Raw genomic sequence first — 22,500 nt, 5'->3', positions numbered from 1 at the left:
CTGTGCCACAACATAGGGGACAGAGAGAGTGGCATCCCTCCATTGTTTGTAGTGCCAGTATCGTGCCACCTCTCTCTCTCTCTCTCTCTCTGCCCACCTCTTCCTGTCACCCCTCTTGTGTAAGGCCCTTCAGCACCATACACGTTTCCTTCCTCTTTTTGTCGCACTTCCTTCTTCCGGAGGCTCTGATGCAGTTCTTTATCCTCTCCCTCTGTGGTGTCATGGCTTTTTATATGGGTTGACAGCTCATGTACCAACCCTAGGCTAAACTCTTCATTCTACTGACACTATCAGCTCTATACCCCTGTGGTCAAGATAGGTTGAAACGTTGCCAATAATTCTGATGACTTTACTGTTCAAGGTTTATTGCTGTAAGTTCTCTTGAATCACTGTATACCTTTCAACTGGGAAAGTGTCCCTTTACAGCTTGTTTGAGGCCTGTGATAAATAAAACTGGAGATGGATTGGTTTAGCACTCAGAGGAGAGGAAAGGAGGAGAGGAGATGAGAGGAGGAGAGGAGGGGAGGGGAGGAGAGGAAGAGAAGAGAAGAGGAAGGAGAGGGAGAGGTGGTGGAGGGAGAGGAGAAGAGGAAGAGTAGAGGGAGAGGAGAGGAAGGAGAGGGCAAGGAGGGGAGGAGAGGGAGAGGAGAGGAGGAGAGGGAGAGGAGATGAAGGAAAGGGAGAGCAGAGGGAGAGGAGAGGAAAGGAAGGAGAGGGAGAGGAGAGGAGAAGAAGGAGAGGAGTGGAGAGGGAGAGGAAGGGAGAGGGGGAGAAGAGGAGAGGAAACACACTAATGTAGACAGACAGAGCAGAGAACCCACCAACTTAACCCACCCCACAGGAATTTTCACCCCGCTGTCATAACCAGCACCAAGTCACGAAACACACACGCAGACATATGTGTGTATGCACACTGTCTGAGAGAGAGAGAGTGAGAGATAAAGAGAGAGAGAAAAGCCCTCTATGGCATTGCCATGTACATGAAGAATTATCAGTCCCCGTTCCACAAATGCAAATATTGCATACGTGGGTTTTCTGACTTGTAGACCTGACGTTCTGAGTTCTATAATGTTGTATGGGTACCTGCAGATTGTAACTATGCTCCTGGTACTGACCCTGCATATACAGTAGCTTACCTTCTATGGTTCTTCCTATTACTCATTTTTTTTGTGTGATATTATTCCCTCTTACCTTGATGTTAAATACTGCATTGTTTGGGAAAGATTTCACTGTACTGTTTTACACCTGCTGTGTCCTGTAAAATAAACGTTGACACTTCCAACTTCCAGACAAGGTGGGCAGCCCAAGCCAGAGCAGGAAGGCAGGCAGGCAGCAGGTGGGACTGGTAACCGCTTGTGTCCCCGTGGCGTTTCAGTCTGAGACAGGCGCAGAGCAGCACACTCCTTCAAACCAGCCTTTCTTCTTTACAACACCTCATAAAAGACACTTTTGATTTCTGGGCCTGATGGAGCCAGCCAAGCCAACAGCTAACATTTGGCACAGAGTAACTCCCTTTCCGTTCCTGCATCACACCACAAGACCAGCCTGTCAAACCAGCCTGTCAAACCACACAGAGCTTCAAACAGCCATACTACCCACCACCACCGGCGGCCCCCTTCAAGCCCCCGAGGCTGCCTAAAGAAAGACCTGCAGAGGAGAGGGCCGAAGAGAAGAGGTTGCAACTAACAGAAGTGGGCATTTTACAAAAGGAACGTCCCGAAATCAATCAGATGTAATCATGCAGTGTAACAGGCTATTCTGAAGGCAGATCCAGGAGGAAGCAGACAGACAAGTCCAAATGTGCAGATAATCTCCCCCTGCATCCTGTGGTGAGCACCAGCCGACTGTTCATCTGGCCACTAGCACCATGAAAGAGAGCAGTCTTCTTCAGTGACTGCAGCCTACAGTAACCCAGATCTGGCAATGGTACAGGCCTCAGCTATTACTCAGACACTGACAGTGTTTGGAAGGAAACAAATATTATGTGAACCCACCACATGTCTGTCTGGTGGGGAGGACAGGAGACATTCGTCTCCAGAACGTTTTTTTTTCTTTCTCCCTGGGCCGTCGTCTGTCCTCCTAGCCTTCCTCTCACCACCTGTAGTGCTACCTCTCACCTGCCTGTCTGTCTGTCTGTCTCGGGCACTGCAGCTAGCGCTACTGCAGCTCATTCGATTGCTATTGCTTCCTCCACACAACAATAGAAAGCTGAAAAGTAGAAGTATCCCACCGTGACAGGACGTGAGGGAAAAAGAGGGCAATGTAAACAACAACAGTAGTACTCATGACTCCACAACTACCGACTACATTTCTGAAACCCTGTCCTGTTTGGGGTAGATCACACTTTAACATTAGCCTAGTCCCAGATTTTTTGTTGTGCTGGTCTTGCGATCTCCTGAGGTCACTGTCATACTATAGGAGTTGGGCTATACAGCACAAACAGACCTGGAACCAGGCAACTCTAACAGCTCTGCTTACATTACAATGACATTTTCGGTCATTGAGCAGATGCTCGTATACGGAGCGACTTTACACTCTTTTTAGTCCAGATTCTCAGTACATACAGTACTGGTCAAAAGTTTTAGAACACCTACTCATTCAAGGGTTTTTCTTTATTTTTACTATTTTCTACATTGTAGAATAGTAGTGAAGACATCAAAACTATGAAATAACGTAATCATATGGAATCATGTTTTAACCAAAAAAGTGTTCATGGACTGTTGTTTCTATTTGCTTATTTGTTCAGTTCTTGCCATAATATGGACTTGGTCTTTCACCAAATAGGGCTATCTTCGGTATACCACCCCTACCTTGTCACAACACAACTGATTGGCTCAAACACATTAGGAAGGAAAGAAATTCCATGAATGTACAACAAGGCACACCTGTTAATTGAAATGCATTCCATGTGACTACCACATGAAGCTGTTTGAGAGAATACCAATAGTGTGCAAAGCTATCATCAAGGCAAAGGGTGGCAAATTTGAAGAATCTCAAATATAAAATATATTCTTGATTTGTTTAACACTTTTTTGGTTACTACATTATTCTACATGTGTTATTTCATAGTTTTGATGTCTTCACTATTCTACAATGTAGAAAATAGTAAAAATAAAGAAAAACCCTTGAATGCTTAGGTATTCTAATACTATTCACCGGTTGTGTATGTATCTTTTTTGTCTCTGTCTGACTAAAACTGCTGCTGTCAAAGACAGAGAGAGGCTGCTGTCAACATGATTTGTGTTTGAGAGAGAGAGTGGTAGCAATCTGTACGTTTTGGTACTGAGAATAAATGTGCGTCTTAAATGGCACCCTGTTCCCTATATAGTGCACTATGTTTGACCAGGGCCCCTACGGCGGGCCTATGGGCCCTAGCCAAAAGTAGTACACTATATAGGGAATAGGGTGCCATTTAAGATGCAACCAAAGTAGTGTTTTGACTTTCCCCTGCATGCAGTTGGCCTGACTGATCCTGGCACCAGTCACTTCAGATGGCAAAACACAGCGTGAGAAACTTCTGCTTTGAGCAACAGAAAACAGAGAAATGACGTGTTTGTGTACGTGTGGCTCATACTTTTCATTTTAGCTTGGCAACCAACTGACTAAGGGAAGGGGTTGCCCAACGTTCACTACGGGTGGGGAGATTCAGACAATGACTCTATATGATGACAGAGCTGACTCACTCTGTCTGCAGAGGTCCACTGGTTAAAAGTCAAATAAGTCCCCTTTTGATCTAGTCAGGTCTCAGATCAGTTTGTGCTGTGTAGCGTAGCCAGTGATAAGACCATAGAACACGAGTTGGCTAAACAGCACAAAACAGATCTGGGACCAGGCTAGCTTATAACTCCAAAGTGAAAGCTAGCTGTCTGATAGCCACTTGTTGACAAGCTGACTACAGCACACTTCCATTCTAAAAGATGGATGATTCCAGTAGAGGAGTGAGAGGATTGAGCCAGGCCACGTGAAGTTCTGTTGTTGGCTTCAAACTGACAGACACAGACAGAGTTCCTAGGGGCCCGCAGAGACTGGGCTGTGGTACTGGGCCAAGGCACACGCACAGATACACACGCAAGCACGCACGCATGCACACACACACCAACGCATGCGTACTCACACGAGCACATGCCTTCTGAAGTACTGAAAGGCACACCTTTTTAACGCAGATACGCATGATAACACATGGCCGTTCTTCATCAGTGACCATACTTCCAAAGCACACACACCTTAGAGTGGCTATATGGCACAGTACCTGTCAGGGTGGCTATATGGCATAATAAACCTGTCAGAGTGGCTATATGGCACAGTACCTGGCAGAGTGGCTATATGGCACAGTACCTGGCAGAGTGGCTATATGGCACAGTACCTGGCAGAGTGGCTATATGGCACAGTACCTGGCAGAGTGGCTATATGGCACAGTACCTGGCAGAGTGGCTATATGGCACAGTACCTGGCAGAGTGGCTATATGGCACAGTACCTGGCAGAGTGGCTATATGGCACAGTACCTGGCAGAGTGGCTATATGGCACAATAAACCTGTCAGAGTGGCTATATGGCACAGTACCTGGCAGAGTGGCTATATGGCACAGTACCTGGCAGAGTGGCTATATGGCACAGTACCTGGCAGAGTGGCTATATGGCACAGTACCTGGCAGAGTGGCTATATGGCACAGTACCTGGCAGAGTGGCTATATGGCACAGTACCTGGCAGAGTGGCTATATGGCACAGTACCTGGCAGAGTGGCTATATGGCACAGTACCTGGCAGAGTGGCTATATGGCACAGTACCTGGCAGAGTGGCTATATGGCACAGTACCTGGGGTGCCCCTCTCCTCCCCAGTCCAGCCCAACCAAAGCCCCAGTCACTCTCCAACACTCTGCTAAGATAATGTGAATAAATACATTCTAACCACTGCGTGTCTGCTGCGTAAACACAACCCATTCACACAGAGTGGAGTCTCCCTCCATCTCCTCTCGCTCTCATTCTCTCCGTGTCTGGCCTGAGCCTCTCATAACAGTGGGCCCTAGCAACGGTGGAGCCAAGCCGTCAGTCAATAACACGCTGGTAACAGAACCTCTCCCTTCACACTGAGCTCACACATGGTTTCAGACGGACAAACACACACACACACAGTTGCACGCAAGCACACACACACATCAGCCCGGAAGCCCATTGCCCACGCCTCAGCAGAGTGGGGAAAGTGCCTCGCAGGCAAACACTGCTAACCGTAAACAAGCACAATGCCAACAGGGTTTGGTGGCAGCGAGAGACACTTCCTTTGTGCCCACCAACCAACCATAGTGTTTGTGAAAGCATTTTGAGGACCACAATGGAAATAAGTCCTTGACTTTCCTTAGCACCACATTGGTTCGCAAACCATTGAATCTAAGCTCTTTGAAAGCCCTCACCTTCCTTCCATCCTCATACTGTATGAGCCATGGGGCTGCGTATCAAATGGCAGCCTATTACCTATTCCCTATATAGTGCACATGCAGCACTATCACAAAAATAGTGCACAATGTAGGGAATGTGGTGCCATTTGGCAACATATTCCCTGTTGGTTCAGACTATGTGGGTAGGAGACTATGGGACCCAAACGTTTGAATTCACTTGAGGTTGAGGTTAGGGTTAGCTGTGTAACTTGAGGTTGGGGTTAGGGTTAGCTGTGTAACTTGAGGTTGGGGTTAGGGTTAGCTGTGTAACTTGAGGTTGGGGTTAGGATTAGCTGTGTAACTTGAGGTTGGGGTTAGGGTTAGCTGTGTCACTTATGGTTGGGGTTAGGGTTAGCTGTGTCACTTGAGGTTGGGGTTAGGGTTAGCTGTGCAACTTGAGGTTGGGGTTAGGGTTAGCTGTGTAACTTGAGGTTGGGGTTAGGGTTAGCTGTGTAACTTGAGGTTGGGGTTAGGGTTAGCTGTGTCACTTGAGGTTGGGGTTAGGGTTAGCTGTGTAACTTGAGGTTGGGGTTAGGGTTAGCTGTGCAACTTGAGGTTGGGGTTAGGGTTAGCTGTGTAACTTGAGGTTGGGGTTAGGGTTAGCTGTGTAACTTGAGGTTGGGGTTAGGGTTAGCTGTGTAACTTGAGGTTGAGGTTAGGGTTAGCTGTGTCACTTATGGTTGGGGTTAGGGTTAGCTGTGTAACTTGAGGTTGGGGTTAGGGTTAGCTGTGCAACTTGAGGTTGGGGTTAGGGTTAGCTGTGTAACTTGAGGTTGGGGTTAGGGTTAGCTGTGTAACTTGAGGTTGGGGTTAGGGTTAGCTGTGCAACTTGAGGTTGGGGTTAGGGTTAGCTGTGTAACTTGAGGTTGGGGTTAGGTTTAGCTGTGTAACTTGAGGTTGGGGTTAGGGTTAGCTGTGTCACTTATGGTTGGGGTTAGGGTTAGCTGTGTCACTTGAGGTTGGGGTTAGGGTTAGCTGTGTCACTTGAGGTGGGAGCTACCATTGTGGTCCTGTGGCTGACAGACATAATCACTGCTTCTACGAAATCTGGTTCATAAACAACATATATATAAAAGCACAGATTTCAATCCACACGGACAGGAAGAGAAAGCCTGGTCCCAGATCTGTTTGTGCTACTGCATTGCCCTCTCGGATGGTCATTTTGCTGCAACAATGACCCATAGGAGTTGGTGAGACAGCACAAACAGATCTGGGACCAGATTGGGAAGAGGAGAATAACCTAGCTCATCAACAACAACACCCATAAAAACACTGATTTCAAGCCAGATGGATGGGAAGAGATAGCCTGGTCCCAGGACTGTTAGTGCTGGTATCAGCTGTCTTCCATGTTCGGCTTGACAATGACCATAGAAGTTAGCAAGACAACACAAACAGGAAACAGGGCATCTGTCCCTTTCGCATCCATGTGGGTTGAAATCAGTGCGTTTGTAGTTTATGTACCAGATTGTGTAGAGTGTAGTGATCACGTATAAAGAGAAAGCTAGCCAGTGCATGTGAGGTGACTGGGGCCCATCCAGGCTATGGTGATTAGACTGACAGACAGATCTGTCCTATTTACAGTTTACAGTGTGGAAGGGCTATAAGCTGTCAGGACAGCGTGGAGCTAGATTCCAGCAAGCCACTGTGGAATCTAGCCTTGGCACGTCCTGGCTAACCTAACCCTGTCTGACACAGCAGTCCCAGCGCCAGTGGTTTTGCGCTACGGGCACACAGACACAAGCAAGCGCTTACACACTCGCGTGCGTACGCAATGCACACACACTGACACATGCGGACACAGGTAGATTTACACCTTCTCATTCGCACCCAAGTCCAACACTCACCCACACACAGCCAGACAGACAGGCCTTACAAGAACTTCTAGCCAGCATTGGCTTCGGGATGTGTGTTATTTTAGCCTGCACTTTGTCTAAAAACTCCACTATTCCTGCACTGATCGAATAGAAGTCTAAGATCAGATCAGGGCTAGGGGTGTGCGTGTCTGTGTGGCACACAACGGCTGTTTGAAATTCAAAGACAAATGGAGGTTTTTCTTTTCCCTCGGTCGTATCAATTACGCTGCAATGACCTGGCATCAGCTGACTATTTAAGCCTTTTAACTTCGTACACTTCCAGTTGACGTGATGCTGACGGGATCAGCAGGGTTTATGCCTGTATTACAGCACTGACTAGTCCACATTCCTGCTGCTGCCCTTCCATGCGATGTACCCCCCTCACCCCACCCCAAGTCTCTCTCTCTCTCTCTCTCTCTCACACACACACACACACACACACACACACACACACACACACACACACACACACACACACACACACACACACACACACACACACACACACACACACACACACACACACACACACACACACACACACAGAGGCAGGTTGCAGACGAACGTTCACATGCACATGCACACACGCACGCACGCACGCACGCACACACACACACACACACACACACACACACACACACACACACACACACACACGTACAGAGAGAGGCAGGTTGCAGACGAGCGTACACATGCACATGCACACACACACACGCACGCACGCACGCACGCATGCACACACACGCACACACACACACACACACACACACTATCGCTCCTAACCATCCCTCCTAACCAACCGACCAACCAACTATCTATTCACAGTCCTGCCCCCTCAGGCATTCTAATCTTTTAATTGGATCTTTTGTAATTCTAATGAAATAACTGCAGAGTTCCATTAGCAAGAGAGAATGATCTGTAGTTCCATTAGGACAGAGAAGGATCTGAGCTGCTCGGTGTGACAGTGGTCACAGGAACCACTTAGCAGTCTGTGGCTACGTCTCAAAGGGCACAATATTTCCTATATAGTCCTTCTGGGCCCTGGTCAAAAGCAGTGCACTATATAGGGGACTAAGGTGCCATTTGAGGCACATCCCGTCTTTTCCTCCCAGCTAGATAGTTATAGGACCTGTTTCATTTAGCTCATCAATTCACATTGAACAGTACATTAAGGGGAAACAAAGAGCGGAGTGTGTGTGTGTGTGTGTGTGTGTGCAATGAGGAGAGAGATCCAATCGAAAACAATCAACATGTGACTAGTTAGACTGACCCTATTGGTTATAAAAAAAGAGGAAAGCTTCCTAATAGAACTCTATTACATATGTATTACAGCTAAATTGCTAGATCCTTCTATGTGCAAGAACATATCGGTAAAGCAAAAGGCGGGAAATCACTGCTGCGTCATCCTTCGGCATCTCATAGGAAGTTGACTAATTTAGCTCGTCGTGACGTCTGAATACGTTATTATGGCATGTCTCCATCATTATCCTTTTCCTGTCCATAAAATGTGAGAAAAGAATTGCGTTATCCTTGCAGCACAGGAACATCGAAAGTGAAGAAACAGCAGATGCACCTTTCTTCGTACCGTCAAATATGACCCAGTACGAGTCATTTCAAAATCACCACACCATTTTCCTTCCCACACAGCCCTGACGTATTACTACAAACTACATTACATCAGACACTTGAAGCACAGTAGGCTACACAATAACAGCCATTTAAAAGTCTCTTCTCTCCTCCTTCTTAAAATGCAGACAAGGACACCAAATATGTCGTGGATCTGACATTGGCCAGCCCATAGCCTCTCTGTAACCTCTGACATTGGCCAGAAGAGAAGAAGGAGTCTCCAATCACCAGATATAAAATAGGAAAGCTGATCATGACCACACACTAAAAGTCCCCTTGATTCTAACCAGGCAGACTAACAGCAATGACACACTGCAACCACAAGGAAATCCAAAATCTACCCCACTGATTTCCAGAATTGCTTTCGAGTAACTTTTCTTTAATAGCATGGTGTCTGTTTGTCAGAATTGTAATAAACTGATGATAATAATGTAACTCAACAATGAATCACCGTGTTGCTAATGTTTGGATTGTGTATAGAGAAAAAATATGAGTTGTGTGAAAAACAATCTTAGATAAAAGAAATGATGTTCAAACCTTCCTGGTTTCAGAGTTCTCCATAACAAAATAAGAGACAAACCGAATATCCAGGACATATGTAGGAAATAGTGTCATGCTTTAACAGCTCACTGGGAAAAGAGCCAAGGAGTCATGAATGTTGTTCATTTTATGAAAGTAGAGCTGAGTAGAGACACTCATAGCTGAGTGTCTCTACTTTGGGGAGTTTAGCTCGTTAGCTCGCTGCTAGCCCCTTGTCTGTGTCCCAAATGGCACCCTATTCCCTTCATAGTGCACTCCTTTTGATCAGGACCCATACGCCATGCAGTGCACTATGAAGGGCATAGGGTATCATTTGGGACTCCGGCGCTGTGCTCTGCAGCTGGCCAGGCCTAATGAGAGAGAGATCAGACTTAAACATCAATTCATCTGCCTCATTGAAGAGGACAATGAGGGGCAACTGGTTCAGCAAGGTTAAATAAAGGTTAAATAAAATAAATAAAAGTAAGGAGAGCTATCATGGCTGCTGCTCGTGTAGGACGGGGCCACCTTGTTTACTACGATTATTGAGCACAGAGGGACAGCACACACATGGACGCACACACACAGCAACACCGACTGATAGTTCTGCCTACCCTCAGGGAAAACTCTCTCTCTCTCTCTCTCTCTCTCTCTCTCTCTCTCTCTCTCTCTCTCTCTCTCTCTCTCTCTCTCCTCTCTCTCTCTCTCTCTCTCTCTCTCTCTCTCTCTCTCTCTCTCTCTCTCTCTCTCTCTCTCTCTCTCTCTCTCTCTCTCTCTCTCTCTCCTCTCTCTCTCTCTCTCTCTCTCTCTCTCTCTCTCTCTCTCTCTCTCTCTCTCTCTCTCGCTCTCTCTCTCTCTCTCTCTCTCTCTCTCTCTCTCTCTCTCTCTCTCTCTCTCTCTCTCTCTCTCTCTCTCTCTCTCTCTCTCTCTCTCTCTCTCTCTCTCTCTCTCTCTCTCTCTCTCTCTCTCAACTCTCTTTCCAGGAACAAAAAATAAATACAAATTCATTTGGGACCTGACCGGCTACTTTTTAAATGTGTGTGTGGGGGTCAGAGTGAAAGACTAGTGAGGTCTCTGATTGACTAAATAAACACATCTCCTCTTGTTGTCATGAGAGCTCCCTGGCTGGCTGTAGAAGAGAGGAGATGAGAGAGGAGAACAGTAAAGAAAGAAGAAAGCAAAGTAGAAGAGAGGAGAGGCTGGCTGGCTGGTCTGCATGGAGTCCCCCTAGGCCTCCCCTGGCCTGACAGGGCATCTGTCTTCATTAAAGAGAGCCCAGTGTGCATGACAGCCACTGAGACGCTGGTGTCTTCACGAGTAATGAAGACAGATGACCCCAAGAACCCGTGAAAAGGAGGAGAGAAAAAAGCAGAAGGTTGAACAAATCAAATCTGAAAAAGCAATGCTTAGGGAGAATCCAACACCGCAGTTATTCCAGAAAACTAAACGGGAAGGGTTACAGAGAAGCAACAATTGAACTGGTTTTGTGGTTTGACGGTGCGTTGCGTTTTTCTTCTTATTCGTGTCATTTGTGGCTCCAACAAGACAACATCACACCCCCACTCCTTCTTCTCCACACTGATTCTCTTTCTGACAGCCCCATAGGCCCCCTGGACGCCTATGGAAATGGACTTAAGTTTTGTCTGTCCGAGACAGGCCTGTTGTTAATAGAGCCAGAGGAGTGTCTGAAATCTGGGACGGAGGGAAGGCGGCGAGTGAGCGAGGAAAAATTCAAACTCAGGCAGAGAAAAAAAACAGCGAGAAAATACCCTTTGGCTCTTCTGAAGCCGAGCAACATTTCAAGTTACTAATTTATTCATCAATTTAACCACTGAATAATTCATCTACTTATTCATTTATAGCTATTTAGCTCCGGAGAAATATCATTAACAGCAACAATACTTCCAACTAAAAACACGTACTACTTTCACAACCACTGTAGTTCCCACATGTCAAGCTCACGCAGTCACAGTGGCGATTGTGACGAGAACAAGACATGTACAGTAATCTGCATGGCTGACGTTATGTCCTAAGTGTCAGCTTTCTCGCTATGTCCCTCTCTCTTTTCCTCTCACTCTTTCATCTGTACTTTCTTACATGCACAGCCAACCCCACAAGGTCCGAACTCAGGTGGCTGGCATTGTCACGGTGAGCCTGAACCTGTGGTTTAGCACAACAGCCTCTCAGAAGTCAAACAAACACACACAGACAGACACAGAGACTAGCACAGCATTAGCTAGCTGTCCCAGTTAGGTGAGTTGCCCCAGCAGGCTCTGGGGGGGTGAAGAGTGTGAGTGCAGGGCAGAGGGTGGGGGCGGAGATCCAAGTCCCAGTCTCGTCCTGTCCCCGCACACACACACACACACACACACACACACACACACACACACACACACACACACACACACACACACACACACACACACACACACACACACACACACACACACACACACACACACACACACAGCTCTGTGGTATGGTGTGCTCTAGACCCTCTAGCCTTGACAGTCAGCTCCCTAGTTAGAGCAGTCCTGCCTGGGGTGAACAACAAGCCCAGCTAGCTCAGCTGGAGAGCGTGACACAGGACATGCAAACAGGATGCCATTGACTTACATTGAACGCTGGCGCTGCCGGTCCAGGCGAAGGGGTCCAGGCCCGCGAAGAAGGGGCTCGCCTTCCGCAGCATGCACGTACCCCGGCTGGTGACATCATAAAGCTGGCGTGGGCCCATCCCCAGAGCTTCCATACAGTCAAACATGGTGGTGAAGCTTTAACCCTCCTTTTACTGTTACAGTACCCCTTCCCTAGTCCCTACCTCCTGATAACACACAGATAAACCCTGTTGCTCTACCTACCCCTCTTCCTTCCTCCTGGAGTAGCTAGGTCACCTCACTGTAGTACAACAACAACAACAACAACAACAACAACAGCAAAGGTCCTGGTTCAAACCCCTCCTGTAGCTCTGATGTGTTGCTGCCTCCTGCTACCTTTTCCCTTCCTTCCTTCCTTCCTTCCTTCCTTCCTTCCTTCCTTCCTTCTCTCTCTCTCTCTCTCGCCTGTTCTCTCCTTTCCTTCTGGAACTTCTGTTCCCCCTTTTCCCTTTCCCTTGTCTGGAATGCAGGGCTGGTTCCTGCCTGGCTGTGGCTGCTCCTCAGAGCTCTGTGTTGCTCTATCGTTCTCCCCTCGCCCTAGGGCAAGCTGCTCCCTGTCTGCTGTAAAAGACCTAAATAACAGCTCCCTCTCTTTCACACAGCCCTCTCTCTCTCTCTCTCTCTCTCTCTCTCTCGCTCTCTCTCTCTCACTGCTGTATCCCAGACATACACAGCACAGTGGAGTGAACCAACTGCCTCAGCCTGAGAGCGAGAGGGGGTGGAGAGAGAGAGAGCGAGAAAGAGAGAGGACCTAGAGGGAGTGGGTGGAGAGAGAGAAAGTGAGTGAGAGAGCGAGCGAGTGAGAAAGAGAGAGAGAGAGAGAGAGAGAGGGGGGAGGAGGGATGGGGAAGAGGAGGGGAGGGGGCCAGAGCCCTTTGCTGCGAGGAAGGGACTGATTTGGTTAGAGGACAAAACTTTATTCCATTCTTCTCTCTCCACTCCTCTCTTTTTTGTCCACGGCTTTCTTTTGTGTTTCATATTTCAGCCTGAACGCAAACAAACACAACCCCTCTCTTCCTCTGCCCTATTCAGATCCCTCTCCTCCTGTTGGTTGTCTCCATTCGTCTTTGCACTGCACCTCCCCCATTTCCCCTGCAGCCAATATGAGTCCCCTCCCTCCCTCCCTGACCCCCCGTCTCTAATCATAACCATATTAAAGTCTGGACAGGCAGAAAGACAGGCAGACACAGAGAAAGAGATAGGGAGAGAAAGAGGGAGGGAGAGAGAGAGAAAGAGAGAAAGAACTGTGCTGAACCCAGATGCCAGGCTAAATCCCTCCCTTTTGTCTATCTGTTTCTCTCGCTCACTCCCCCTTTCCCTCTCGCCTCCTCTCCCTTCCCTTCTCTCTCTCTCTCGCTCTCTTTCTGTCTCTCCTTCCCCTTTTTCTCATTCGTTCTGTTTTTCTCTCTCTCTATCCTCCTCTCTCTCTCTGGCAGTGCTTTAACAGTGATGAATGAGAGCCTGCGTGGCTCAATCCCCTCAGTGCATTAAGTCAGATAAATACCCTCAATACACACACACACACACACACACACACACAAACACACACATACACACTGTGAGATTGGCAGTGAACACACTCCTCTCAAACTCATCTGACCTCCTTCAAGTCAAAACAAATAGATAACTGGACCTAACTAGAGGCTCAGGGAAATAAGAGAGAAAAATGGATATTAGCATGGAAAATAATGATGACACTTTCCATAAAAAAATTTAAATAACACTTTCTATTAAAAAAAAAATGTGTGGGAAAGTGTACTGAGGCTTCTGTTAAATACACTTCAAATAAATTGCCATTTGATTTGATTTGATTATAATGCTTCATTAGTTAGTGTCATAACACGTTATTTTGAATTACAAGGCATTATAAAGGACATTACAAAGCTGTGCACGTGTGTACTTGGGACAAAAATACTAACATGAACACAGAAGACAAATAAAGGATTTCCATAAAAGGTTTCTAACAGAAGATGTGTCATGTCGACATGACACACCTGAAAGGTTAATTGCACCACCAGACACAGACATACGAGTCATGCCTCACATTCTAAACCACCAGTCAACATTCCTAAAGCATGAAGCACACCGAGAAGCTCACTGCGGACAGACTGCCTATAGGTACTTATCACAGCGGGAGGCCGTTTCTTCTCTCGCTAGAACAAAAGTGGTACCTGCTGCGCGCCGACCCAGTAACGACAAACCTGCTACTTGTAGAACCGGAATGCTCGTCGGTGACCAACAACTTGACTTTGAGCCTATCAGAGAGCAAGAACCCCTAACAGGAGTGACAAATGGAGTTGGTCCCCTCTTTGCTGCTATAACAGCCGCCACTCTCCTGGGAAGGCTTTCCACTCAATGTTGAAACATTGCTGAGGGTACTTGCTTCCATTCAACCACAAGAGAATTAGTGAGGTCGGGTACTGATGTTGGGCGATTAGGCCTGGCTCGCAGAATGTGTTCCCATTCATCCCAAAGGCGTTCGATGGGGTTGATTTCATGGCTCTGTGCAGGCCAGTCAAGCTCTTCCAAACCGTTCTCGACAAACAATTTCTGTATTTACCTCACTTTGTACATGGAGGCATAGTCATGTTAAAACAGGAAAGGGCTTTCCCCAAACTGTTGCCACAAAGTTGGAACCACAGAATCATCTAGAATGTCATTGTATGCTGTAGCGTTAAGATTTCCCTTCACTGGAACTAAGGGCCCTAGCCCAAACCATGAAAAACAGCCCCAGACCATTATTCCTCCTGCACCAAACTTTACAGTTGGCACTATGCATTGGGGCAGGTAGCGTTCTCCTGGTATCTGCCAAACCCAGATTAGCTCGTCGGACTGCCAGATGGTGAAGCGTGATTCATCACTCCAGAGAACGTGTTTCCACTGCTCCAGAATCCAATGCCGGCAATCTTTACACCTCTCCAGCCGACGCTTGGCATTGCGCATGGTGATCTTAGGCTTGTGTGCAGCTGGTCGGCCATGGAAACCCATTTCATGAAGCTCCCAACGAACATTTGTTGTGCTGGCGTTGCTTCCAAAGGCAGTTTGGAAATTGGTAGTGAGTGTTGAAACCGAGGACAGACCAAGCTCCCGTTCTGTGACCTTGTGTGGCCTACCACTTCACGGCTAAGCCGTTGTTGCTCCTAGATGTTTCCACTTCACAATCACAGCACTTACAGTTGACCGGGGCAGCTCTAACATGGCAGAAATATGACGAACTAACTTGTTGGAAAGTTGGCATCCTATGGCGGTGCCACGCTGAAAGTCATTCTACTGCCAATGTCTATGGAGATTGCATGGCTGTGTGCTCAATTTTACACATCCGTTGTGGCTGAAATAGCCGAATCCACTAATTTGAAGGGGTGTTCACATACTTTTGTATATATAGTGTATATTGTGCTAACTAGTGAATATGCTAACGTTAGCTAGCCAGCTAAACATTTGTCTATGGGCTGGCAGTGACAGTATGGGATTATGGAGAGTTAATTAAATAGTTTATACTTCATCTTGCTAGGTAGTTATCTAGCTGTGGCCATCTGGCTAGTATCAACAAGGGCATTCTACAAAATAGAAACATTAGCGCAGCGCAGCTAGCTAATAAACTAAGTCTAAGCAACATATACAGACATGCATTATCAAACAACGCTACTGCCACCTTCTGGTTTGGAGTATTTTAACAAGGCTGAATGGCTGATGACTTCAAGGTCTTTGCTGTGTGAACACAAAAGAGATTGACTGTCGACAGTTTTCAGAGGTACTAAGTACTGCAGGCAAACATTTGACAATTCTACCGGTGTGTCTGAGCTATTAGAGTTTCATCTTCCCTTCAACTCACTATAGCTTTACATATAGCTTTCAAAGAAACCCTGCAACCCTGCTCTGCAATCAGAAGGATTTACACTCAGGCTGTGTCTCAAATGAGGGGTCAAAAGTAGTCCACTAATTACCGTAGGCAATAGGGTGCCATTTGGGACACAGGCAAAGTGATGTATATTGAATCAATAGCCAATCTATGATCAATAAATAAGACTGACACTGGTTCAACTGTTGAGCAGTAGACAGACACTGGCTGGTTGTCCCATAAAACAAACAACTGAACACAATACAATTGGATGAGGAGGAGGGATTCACCATAGAATGAGCTCATGCTCTGTGCACTCCCTGCCTGAACATCCATCGCCCATGTCAGACTGGTGGAAGTGGTACAACCCATCAGGCAGCAACAACACAATTTCCTGTCAGTCTGTGCTGCAAACAAACAAACAAACAAACAAACAAACAAACACACACACACACACACACACACACACACACACACACACACACACACACACACACACACACACACACACACACACACACACACACACACACACACACACACACAGCCTAAGCTGTCACACACACACATACATTCACAGACACACACGAATGCACGAACACACACATGCACGCACATGCACGAACCATCAAACAGGCAAAGTGTCAATACTGGACTAAGATTGAATTCTACTACACCGACTCCGACACTCATTGGATGTGGTAGGGCTTGCAAACTATTACAGACTACAAAGGGAAGCACAGCCGCTAACTGCCCAGTGAAATGAGCCAACCAGGCGTGCTAAATAACTTCTATGCTCGCTATAAGGCAAGCAACACTGAAGCATGCATGAGAGCATCAGCTGTTCCAGACGACTGTGTTATCCCGCCCTCTGTAGCCGATGTGAGTAAGACCTTTAAACAGGTCAACATTCACAAAGCCACGGGGCCAGACGGATTACCAGGACGTGTATTCTGAGTATGCGCTGACCAACTGGCAAGTGTCTTCAACAAAATGTTCAAACTGTCCCTGACTGAGTCTGTAATATCAACATGTTTCAAGCAGACTACCATAGTCCCTGTGCTCAAGAACACTAAGGTAACCTGCCTAAATGACTACCGACCCGTATCACTCATGTCTGTAGCCATGAAGTGCTTTGAAAGGCTGGCCATGGCTCACATCAACACCATTATCCCAGAAACCCTTGACCCACTCCAATTTGCATACCGCCCAAACAGATCCACAGATGATGCAATCTTTCCCACCTGGACAAAAGGAACACCTACGTGAGAATGCTATTCATTGACTACAGCTCAGCATTCAACACCATAGTGCCCTCCAAGCAGTAGGTAGGCTAATGTTAACTACCTGGCCTGGTGCATCGTTGCCCATGAAAGGAATTTAGGCTAGCGAGCAAGCATTTTAGCCAGGTAGTCTAGGACAACAAAACATTTAAGTGGGTTCTTTATGACAGAGTCATAGACTGTTTTGTCAACATTAAAGAGAGGAGGATGGCATTGGCGTTTCTCTACAAGTAGGGTGAATCAACCTGTTTTTTCTACTTGCACAAATGCACGCACGCACACGCGCACACGCACGCACACACACACACACACACACACACACACACACACACACACACACACACACACACACACACACACACACACACACACACACACACACACACACACACACACACACACACACACAGAAATCAGAACCATGTACAACCACATAATATTTAGCTTACGTTGATTGGACTAAATTGTTTTTGGTATCTTTTAGTTGTCACTGTATTAGACTAAGCATAGGTGATTTGATGATGTTGAAATGGTGCTGGAATAGTGGAGGCAGCTCCTGTTTTCTTTGTGACTTGCAGTAACTCTCCGTGGTTCTAAATCAATAGTTGTTTTGTAGTCCAAAAATGTTGGAAACATTAACTTGCTTGACCATGCTGTAGGTCACGTAACTGTTTGTTACATGCCATATGCTTTGTGGACTTCACCGGACAGATGTTGCTCTCCGGTTTTGGGATGAAACAAAGGTGTGGTTGAATTCATTCTGCAACTGTGTCTTCTCATTATCTCTGCCTTTAGGCTTATATATCACGGTCACAAGGCATATGAACTAAGAAGTTATAGAACAAACAATGCAATTATCCCAACACATAGGTTGTAATATGGCTTTTTTTTTAAACTTGGCTTCCCCAGGTGATTTTACTCACTCACCGCTACTGCAATACCTAACCTTTAAGTCAGGGTTCCCCAACTGGCATCCCACAGCCTGAATTCTGCCCACAAATGGTTTTATTCGGCCCCTCTAATTTTTTGAGCAAAAAAAAACAATATTTAATCATTTTTTCCTGGTTGGACATACAACTCGGTTAAAACACAAGAAAATTGTCTCCAAGTTATTTTAATTTTGGAAATCTGTTCCCCAGTATTCCCACTCATAAAAGACACATGTGACTGTATACAAACGTAAGCAAGGTTTGAAATGATCCTATTTTTTTCAAATATTATATCTGTTTGGGCTTCTTGTGGTCAATTTGCAGGATACAAATGATTAGTAATTATGTTCCAGCCCCCTGACAATCCACTCAAGAAGAAAATAGTCTGGCGGCTGAATCTAGTTAATGATCCCTGCTTTAAGTTTTCTAGTAGTTTCTTTTTACAGACATTGATGGTCTTGTGAAGGTCATTTTATTTATTTCGCTTTCTTTATGCCTACTTCTCCCTCCTACTTTTACAATAATGGCTCTGAGTAACATGTTGTTACCAGAAAACTGCTTCTCACAACTTTTTTTTCCTGGAAACGATGACTGGTCCCCCGTCAATCCCCTGTCAAACAGGCAGAAACATGCCAAACCATCCACACATCTAAGGGTTGACGCTGACTAAACCTATGTGGTCATCTTTCAAAGAATAAAAGAAAACATTTTGTAATCAACCAACCCACACTTAGTAACTGCTCTTATTGAGTACATTTGATGTGCGGGCTCTCTCACTAACTTTCTCCCACTTTGACATTTATTTCACTGTGTTTTGAGCTCATAATTCAGACCAATAATCCTGACTTCTCCGTTTATAAGCGCTACACAAAGTTAGTAAAAATAAAGTTTTATAATGCCCCATGCAAAAAAAAACTCTCTCTCCATGCAGTGTGTTTGGACATTTAATACACATACTCCATACTGCTTGTGACCCAGGCCAGGTCCCTGCCTCCCTGCCTCCTCCCCTTCCTTCCCTGGCCATAGAGCCTGAACTCTGCAGCAACCCCCCACTGGGCCACTAACTTTCCCCTAAACATCTCCTGCCTTTCTCTCCCTCCTCTCTTTATCTCTCTCCCTCTCACTCAGTTTGTCTCACAATTCATCACCCTTTCTCCTGAATTCCCTCTTTTCCTTTTCCTCTGCTCCTTCTCTCCTCATTTCATCATGCTTGTTATTACTCCCCTATCTCTCCTCTCTGTCTTTTCTCTATGGTGGGTTTTGTGTGAATGTTTTCTCATTGCTTTTCTTTTCTATTCTTGTCTTCCTTTTTCTGTTGATTATCCTATGAATGCTCACCAGCTCTTTTGTCATGCTTTGTGACGGAGCAACATTTGAAGTATTTTGGGGTGGTCAAATATCCCTGCACAACGTCTATTTGCGCCTCTACCGGATGGAAACTACAAGTGTAGTGGCTGTGCTCAATGCAATGGCAATTACAAATGTAGATCCTTCAAACACCGCCAAACAGGGAAACAGATCCCAATCAAAGCTGTATTCTGTACAGGCTTCCTTCTTTTCACTCTGTCAACTAGGTTATTATTGTGGAATAACTACAATGTTGTTGATCTATTCTCAGTTTTCTCCTATCACAGCCATTAAACTCTGTAACTGTTTTAAAGTCACCATTGGCCTCGGGGGAAATCCCTGAGTGGTTTCCTTCCTTTCCGGCAACTGAGTTAGGAAGGACGCCTATATCCTTGTAGTGACTGGGTGTATTGATACACCATCCAAAGGGTAATTAATAACTTCACCATGTTCAAAGGGATATTCAATGTCTGCTTTTTTCGTGTTGTTTACCCATCTTCCAATAGGTGCTCTTCTTTGTGAGACATTGGAAAACCTCCCCGGTCTTTGTGGTTGAATCTGTTTGAAATTCACTGCTCGACTGCGGGACTTTATAAATAATTGTATGTGTGGGTGTCACGATCGTCGTACAGAGCGGACCAAGGCGCAGCGTGAGTTGAGTTCCACTTTATTATATAGTGAAACTACCAAAACCATAAACAAACATTAAGCGACCGTGAAAGCCGTAGTGCTAAACACACTAACACAAACAATATCCCACAACCTAGGTGGGAACAATGGAGAACTTAAGCATGATCCGCAATTAGAGACAACGAACATCAGCTGCCTCTAATTGGGAACCATACCAAGAGCACCAACATAGAAATTAAAAGACTAGAACACCCCCTAGTCACGCCCTGACCTACAACACCATAGAGAACCAAGGGCTCTCTATGGTCAGGGCGTGACAGTGGGGTACAGAGATGAGGTAGTCATTCCAAAGTCTGTATGGTTTTTTTAACGTTTATTTTTATTTTTTAAATCATATTTTCTGGAGTGGCGGCAACGATTTAGCAGCAGGCAGCCGCTGCTAAAAGTATATAGAGGAAACACTGACGTGCCTATAGCATCCATTAAACCCCAAAGGCAGTAGTAGTGCCAGGAAGCCTGTACATGCTGTAAGCTCTTGTTCAGAGTTGAAGTGAATCAGGTTTTAATACTGTTTGACATTCTGATGTGAAGTACAGATCAGACCTACGGTACTATACAACACATTGTTGCCACATCCTCTGTCCGCAATACATAGAGTCATTCCTTACAGTCATTTCTTACAGCCAACCAAGAAATCAATACTATTGCGAGGTTATAAAGCCAGGAGCAGGTTTCTGGGCTAATAAGCAGGACTTGGCATGGTGATATCTGTAGCATGTGTGCAGTCAGTGTGTGGACGTGCTGAAACAGCTTGCCAGTGATGCCAGAGATGTAGAACACCACTTCAGCTCCCTCCTTCCCTCCACGGTGTTAGTTACCAACACACACACATACAGCACGCACACAGACAATCCACGCTACATGTTCTCTAGGTCAGATCTGTTCTCTAGGTCAGATCTGTTCTCTAGGTCAGATCTGTTCTCTAGGTCAGATCTGTTCTCTAGGTCAGATCTGTTCTCTAAGTCAGATCTGTTCTCTAGGTCAGATCTGTTCTCTAAGTCAGATCTGTTCTCTAGGTCAGATCTGTTCTCTAGGTCAGATCTGTTCTCTAAGTCAGATCTGTTCTCTAGGTCAGATCTGTTCTCTAGGTCAGATCTGTTCTCTAGGTCAGATCTGTTCTCTAAGTCAGATCTGTTCTCTAGGTCAGATCTGTTCTCTAGGTCAGATCTGTTCTCTAAGTCAGATCTGTTCTCTAGGTCTCTAGGACATAACTCTTCCAACTGACTCACTCACACGGACACGTAACACACAAATGCACACTGATAATACACTCAAACGTAAGCAACTACTACTACTACTGTGCCCAGATCAGGGGTTCACAAACCTTTTTTGCTCTGTGACCCACCAATTGAGGTGTCCTTTGATTCGTGACCCACCAATTGAGGTGTCCTTTGATTCGTGACCCACCAATTGAGGTGTCCTTTGATTCGTGACCCACCAATTGAGGTGTCCTTTGATTCGTGACCCACCAATTGAGTTGTCCTTTGATGCGTGACCCACCAATTGAGGTGTCCTTTGATTCGCGACCCACCATAAGGGTTGAGTGGTGAAAAACATAGACAGAAAACATAGTTCAAAATTTCCTGTAATTCTACACCATAGGGCTGAAATTAAATGTTGCAGTTTTGAAGCCAATTTTTCTTCAAATTTTATACATTTTGCCATGGAGCAGAGAGACAATATAGCCGTTTTAAAGCAAATTTTCTGCAATTCTACACATTCTGACATATGCTGTGTTATTATGCTTAAACATAACAAAATGAATGGGGGCCTGATTGTCTAGCTTTAATTTTGTTGATTGTAAGTTCTCAAAGAATATAGGCTATTATAAAAAATATATATATATTTACAGTATATATAGGTCCATTATCTTTTCTAAATACTTTCTATTTGGTTTTAGTCATTTAAGTTAAAAATGAAAGCCTTTTTCCATCCCAAAATTGTATTTAAAAAACACAAATAATTTGTGCAACGTCGCGACCCATGAGTGGATCCCGACCCACAGTTTGGGAACCACTGGCCTAGATACATGCACATTTGAGAGCACCCATAAAAATGTAAACTCATCAACCAATCCAGATAGGAACCCATCGACAGAACATGAAGTGTATGAGTGTTCAGTTCTATCATCATTGGACAATCCTATCGTGCCATCGTCAGTCCATCCATCATCGCCATCCACCTCGAGCGGCTTCTCCCTCACATGTTCAGTTCTGACGAGACATGTCATCTTATCCACACATAGATCTGACTAGCTCACTCTCACTAAATCTCTTCCCTGGAAAACTCAGGTTTCAGTCTGGGGAGACGAGATGAGGGCAAAATGATGCT

General features: G+C 45.8%; 1 protein-coding gene across 5 annotated transcripts in view; it reads right to left on the bottom strand.

The window, feature by feature from the left end:
- LOC129860575 (retinoic acid receptor gamma-A) overlaps positions 1–22,500 on the bottom strand; it is a 74,784-nt gene that overhangs the window by 15,508 nt on the left and 36,776 nt on the right. The window contains exon 1 of one of the 5 annotated variants that reach the window (XM_055931098.1): positions 12,045–13,040. The exons of 3 other annotated variants lie outside the window; for them this stretch is intronic. In XM_055931098.1, the coding sequence (XP_055787073.1) occupies positions 12,045–12,189 (145 nt within the window). In that variant the 5' untranslated portion in view covers positions 12,190–13,040. Of the gene's footprint in view, positions 1–12,044; positions 13,041–22,500 lie in introns of those variants that run through there. One more of the 5 variants, XM_055931100.1, reaches the window with a different exon arrangement.

Source organism: Salvelinus fontinalis, chromosome 8 (assembly GCF_029448725.1).
Source record: "Salvelinus fontinalis isolate EN_2023a chromosome 8, ASM2944872v1, whole genome shotgun sequence".
In the NCBI taxonomy this organism is placed as follows: domain Eukaryota; kingdom Metazoa; phylum Chordata; class Actinopteri; order Salmoniformes; family Salmonidae; genus Salvelinus; species Salvelinus fontinalis.
The sequence above is the reverse complement of the archived record's forward strand: the minus strand, read 5'-3'. Positions and strand labels throughout refer to the sequence as shown.